The 4,362-nt window shown below is 60.8% G+C and overlaps 2 protein-coding genes across 2 annotated transcripts in view; one reads left to right on the forward strand and one right to left on the reverse strand.

The window, feature by feature from the left end:
• SLC5A10 (solute carrier family 5 (sodium/sugar cotransporter), member 10) overlaps window positions 1–4,362 on the forward strand; it is a 56,067-nt gene that overhangs the window by 23,114 nt on the left and 28,591 nt on the right. The gene's annotated exons all lie outside the window — the stretch shown is intronic.
• FAM83G (family with sequence similarity 83, member G) overlaps window positions 1–4,362 on the reverse strand; it is a 29,179-nt gene that overhangs the window by 11,892 nt on the left and 12,925 nt on the right. The window contains exon 2 of the mRNA XM_010842913.1: window positions 3,921–4,088. Within this exon, the coding sequence (XP_010841215.1) occupies window positions 3,921–4,088 (168 nt within the window). The remainder of the gene's footprint in view (window positions 1–3,920; window positions 4,089–4,362) is intronic.

Consider the following 4,362-nt stretch of genomic DNA (forward strand, 5'->3'; position numbering starts at 1 on the left):
GGCGGCTCTTTCACCCTCTAGGCCCTGCTGGCACCTTCTGGGTTGGAGGAGGCATGGGGAGGTCCAGAGACCACGCTGAGCAGGGCTGATGGGTGACAGCAAGTTCAGGCCAGGTTGCGGACAGACAGCTGTGTCCCAGGTGCCTTCTTCTAAAGGGTCTGTTTTATGGGGCAGGGGGAACCAACACTCCCCCTGGCGTCCCCCAGGAATAGTGAAGCTGGGATGGGATGCACCCTTGGGGGCAGGGGACAGAGCAGGGGTGGGGCGCTCCTGGCTCCTCCCTGGGGCCAAGCCGATTGGCTTCGTGACATTCTGGGCCAAGCAGTTCTCTGTTGGGGGCTGTCCTGCGATCGCTGAGCAGCATCCTTGTCCGCCACCTGCAAGATGCAGGTACCGCAGTGCCCTCCGGGTCACGGCCAGCAAAAAGTGCCCTGAGTCCCCTGCAGAGCCAGGCCAGGGTCCGAGAAAGCAAGTCAGGAGAAGGGGAGGCCCAAGTACCAGAAGGGGGCGGGGACCAGCCTGTCCAGGAGGAGCTGGAATCCGTACATCCTCAGCTGGCACTCTCCCATGGCCACCCTGCGTGGGGTTCTTTTGTTCCTCAGAAATGGGTCTAGCCTTCGCCTGGGTGGCTGCTGGTTTTTCCAGTTCAGCTGCACAAAGCCAGCTAGCTTTTCCAAGCAGCCAGGCATCTCACAGCTCTGGTGCCATCCTAAGTGGTGACCTCGAGGCCTGGCTCCCTGGCCTGGGCACCCCTCAGCACCCAGAGTCACCCCAGATGTGCCCAGTCCTGGGCATGGGGTCAGAGGCTGGGGTCGTCTTCTCGAGGCCTGTTCCCATGTGTAGTGTGGGCACTTGTGCCCACATCCCCTGGGCCTGGGGGAGTCAGGGCCCAGCTGAGCAGGCGGGCGGGGGTCTGGGGACAGCTGGGAGCCTCAGGCGGGGGAGGGGCTGGCGCCAACCCTCCCACCTCCTGGGAGTGGGCTGAGTCCAAGCAATACTGCAGCTGTTTTCAGACGGTGTTGTGTCAGCTCAGGGGTTCGGCTGGGGGGCTGCCCTGAGAGCTAGACGTGAGGGGTCACCAGCCAGACCACAGCTCAGAGGGGCGCGGGGAGCATCGTGGCACTCACACCAGAGCTGGGGCCACAGCTGCCCCAACTGCAGACAGGAAGGAAAGGAGTTCAGGACCCAGTACCCTGCCCTCACAGGCCTACCTAACTCTTCATGGAAGCCCTGCCAAATAAGTGACAATATTCCTAATTTTCAGGCAAAAAGGCTGAGGCCAGAGACCTTAGTGTCTCTGCCCAAGGTTACAGTGCTAGAGGGCAGAGCTGTGGCCCAGGCCTGGCCCCTGGCGTTGCCCTCAGACTGGCGCCCAGCACCGCCATGGTCGTGAGTATGACCCTAGCAGGGACAACCTGCACCCTGGGTCCCATGACCTGAGGGCAGGTCACTACAGAGCTGGGCAGGGGCGGCAGGCCCAAGGGCGGGCCCCGGGATTACCGGCAAAGGAAGTGCTCCTGGGACAGGTCTGGGCCCAGCCAGCCTGCGGGCAGGGAGGCAGGCTCTCGACAAGGTGACACTTGGCCAGGGCTGGGCCAACAGGAGCCTCTGGCTACCTGCCCGGGCTGGGAGGGGGTGGACTCAGAGGCGAGAACAAGGCGGCCAGGGTCACACATTCCTTCCAGTGAAAATACCTGGTCGACCCACAGTGTCTAGCTCCAGAGTGTGTCATCCTGTGGACCCGCCATCTTCTGCAGAGCAGGGAGGGGTGAGCGGGGCAGGCTGGGCCACGCTCTGGGCTGGGGCCTCGTTCCCAGCCTCCTGCCCTCAGCTCAGGGCCCGGGGTTTGTAACTCCTGTTGCTGCTGCAGCCATGTGCTTACCCGTCGCTCAGAGCAACTTCAGAGCCATCATTCATCTGCTTTCACCCTCAAACCACCCAACGAGGTATCCTGGTGGCCACGGAGCCCTGGAGGCTCAGGAAGGTGGGCCTCGCACCAGAAGGGGGGCAGCCGCATGGCCAGTACCAGGGTGACCGCCTGCCAGGTGCAGCCTCAGTCCAGGACACTGGGCACCAAGGGTGTATGGCCCTGTCTGCGCCGACCTCCCATCACTGACTTTTAAGTTCAGCTCCAACTTGGTAGAATGCCTCTGGGCAAGTCACAGGTTCCCTCTGGCCTCAGTTTCCCTGAGCGTCCTGGGAAGCCTGGTCTGGATGGCCTGCCCCACTTGCCCACTTCTGGGAGCTCCGGGCACTTCCAGGAACCTGCATCAGGGTTTCCCTGCTGGAAGAGCAGGGGCACTGGAGCCTCTGCACAGACTAGCCTCCTCCCTGTTTCTTCATCTGTACGTGGAGTGGGGGACTCAGAAGGTAGACAGCTGTGATGTATTCAGGGTCCCTGCCAGGCACGGGGCAGGGGTGCAGCAGGAGGGGGCCGGTTGGCCTCTGAGCACAGGAGTGGGCTGGACGAGAGCCCTGAGGCTCTGTGATCTCCTGCCCACAGGACAAGGCCCCTGCGGTCACCTTTCAGAAGCTACCTCCTCCACACCCTGGACCTCCCAGCCTGAGCTGTCCACCCCGGGAATTGGCACTCAGTACTAATTACACGGCAGGCACCACAGCGGGCCAGCCCACCAGCGAGACCACATAAAAATGTCCCAACAGCCAGAGACTCGCACTGCCGGGAGAGCTCACACCCACTTGAAAGGACTCAGCTGGGATGGGGGTCACTGGACAAAGCCAACTAATTATGGGCGCTGGAACCCAGCCCCTCGTTAAGAGGGCTGGCATTGCCCAAGGCATTCTGACCCATTGGAAGCTATGCTCAGCCAGAGGGCTCGTGCTGGCCCTGCGCCTATGCCTTGCTCACTGGCAGGGGTGACACCTGGCAGTGCCCACATCCCCAGTTGGTAACGTGGAACAGCCACCCCTCCTGCCGGCTGCCAAGAGGGGGGCCTAGTAACCATATCAAGGGCCCAGGACAAGAGCTGTGACAGGATCCGCTGTCGTTGGTCTATACCCTGGGGAGTAAGCTGCACACAGGTGCCAAGCAATGGCTCCCTCCACCCCCAAAGTGTTCTTCGCTAAGTGATGTCTGACTCTTGTGACCCCATTGAATATAATCTGTCAGGCTCCTCTGTCCATGAGATTCTCCAGGGAAAAATACTGGAGTGGGTTGCCATTCCCTTCTCCAGGGGATCTTCCTGACCCAGGGATTGAACCTGGGTGTCCCACATTGCAGGCAAATTCTTTACCGTCTGAATCACCAGGAAGGCCTCAAGTAAGGCACCAGATGCCAGGGTGTCTGAGCAGAAGAGCCCAGCCACACGGGCCATTGACCGCTGCACTGGACCACTGAGCCCAGAGAGGGGAGGTCACGTGCTCCAGGCCACACACAGCAAAGCAGTGCTGGGAACCCAGGCCCAACCTGAGAATTCCGTCTCCATCTCCGGTGTCACTCCCTGGAAGGCCCTTTCTATTCCACTGGCTCCTCAAGCCTGTTTCAACTCTGCAGCCTCCAAGGGAGCCCTCCCTGACCTCAACCCAAGGAAGCTTCCTCTGTTGGGTCCTAAAGACTATGGGTGGATGTGATGTGGAGACAGACTTGGGCTTAGGACTTCCTGAGTTGAAGTTCTCCAGCTGGCGTGTGAGCTGCCAGAGCCAAGGGGTGAGCACCCTGTCACTGGAGGTGAGCAAGCAGAGACAGACAACCACTGCGGCATGGGCTGCTTTGAGACACTGGTGAAGGAGCACCTCACGTGGGCTTTGACAGGTAGTGTCCTGTCCCCAGGGCACCGAAGCAGAGGCCACGTGACCACTTGGTGGGCGGCCCTAGACACTGAACTCTACATGCTCAGCCCCAACCCACATGGCAGGTACTCCAAGAATTTGTCAATGAACTGAAAGACTGGCCAGCTCACCTTTAGGTGCCCCAGATGCATGCGGGCCCGCTCACACATGTGCAGGAAGTATTTGACATTGCTCTCGTCCACAATGATGTACACGGCCACCTTCCTTTTGAAGCCAGCATCCAACAGGTCCTTGAAGATGTCCACGTCGGTGAACATGTCCATGACCACAGCAATCACCTGCGAAGAGGAACAGAGACCGTCAGGCCACGCAGCCAGGAGGACAGGTGCCTCCATGCCCACCACCCTCTCCCACACCTGCCCACTCTGGCTCTGCTCCCTGCGGCCTTGGCTCTCCTGGCCCTGAGGCTGCAGGCATAGGACCGACACTCAGGGTGCAAGATGCCCAGTGGGTGGCACAGGCTGGACTCTCTCTCTGGACAGCAGGGGATGGAGGCAGGGCCAGTCCCCAGGCCTGCCCTTTTCCGAACACAAGAACCCAGAAAAACAAACC

This window comes from Bison bison, unplaced genomic scaffold (assembly GCF_000754665.1).
Source record: "Bison bison bison isolate TAMUID 2011002044 unplaced genomic scaffold, Bison_UMD1.0 scf7180017864180, whole genome shotgun sequence".
Taxonomy (NCBI): Eukaryota; Metazoa; Chordata; class Mammalia; order Artiodactyla; family Bovidae; genus Bison; species Bison bison.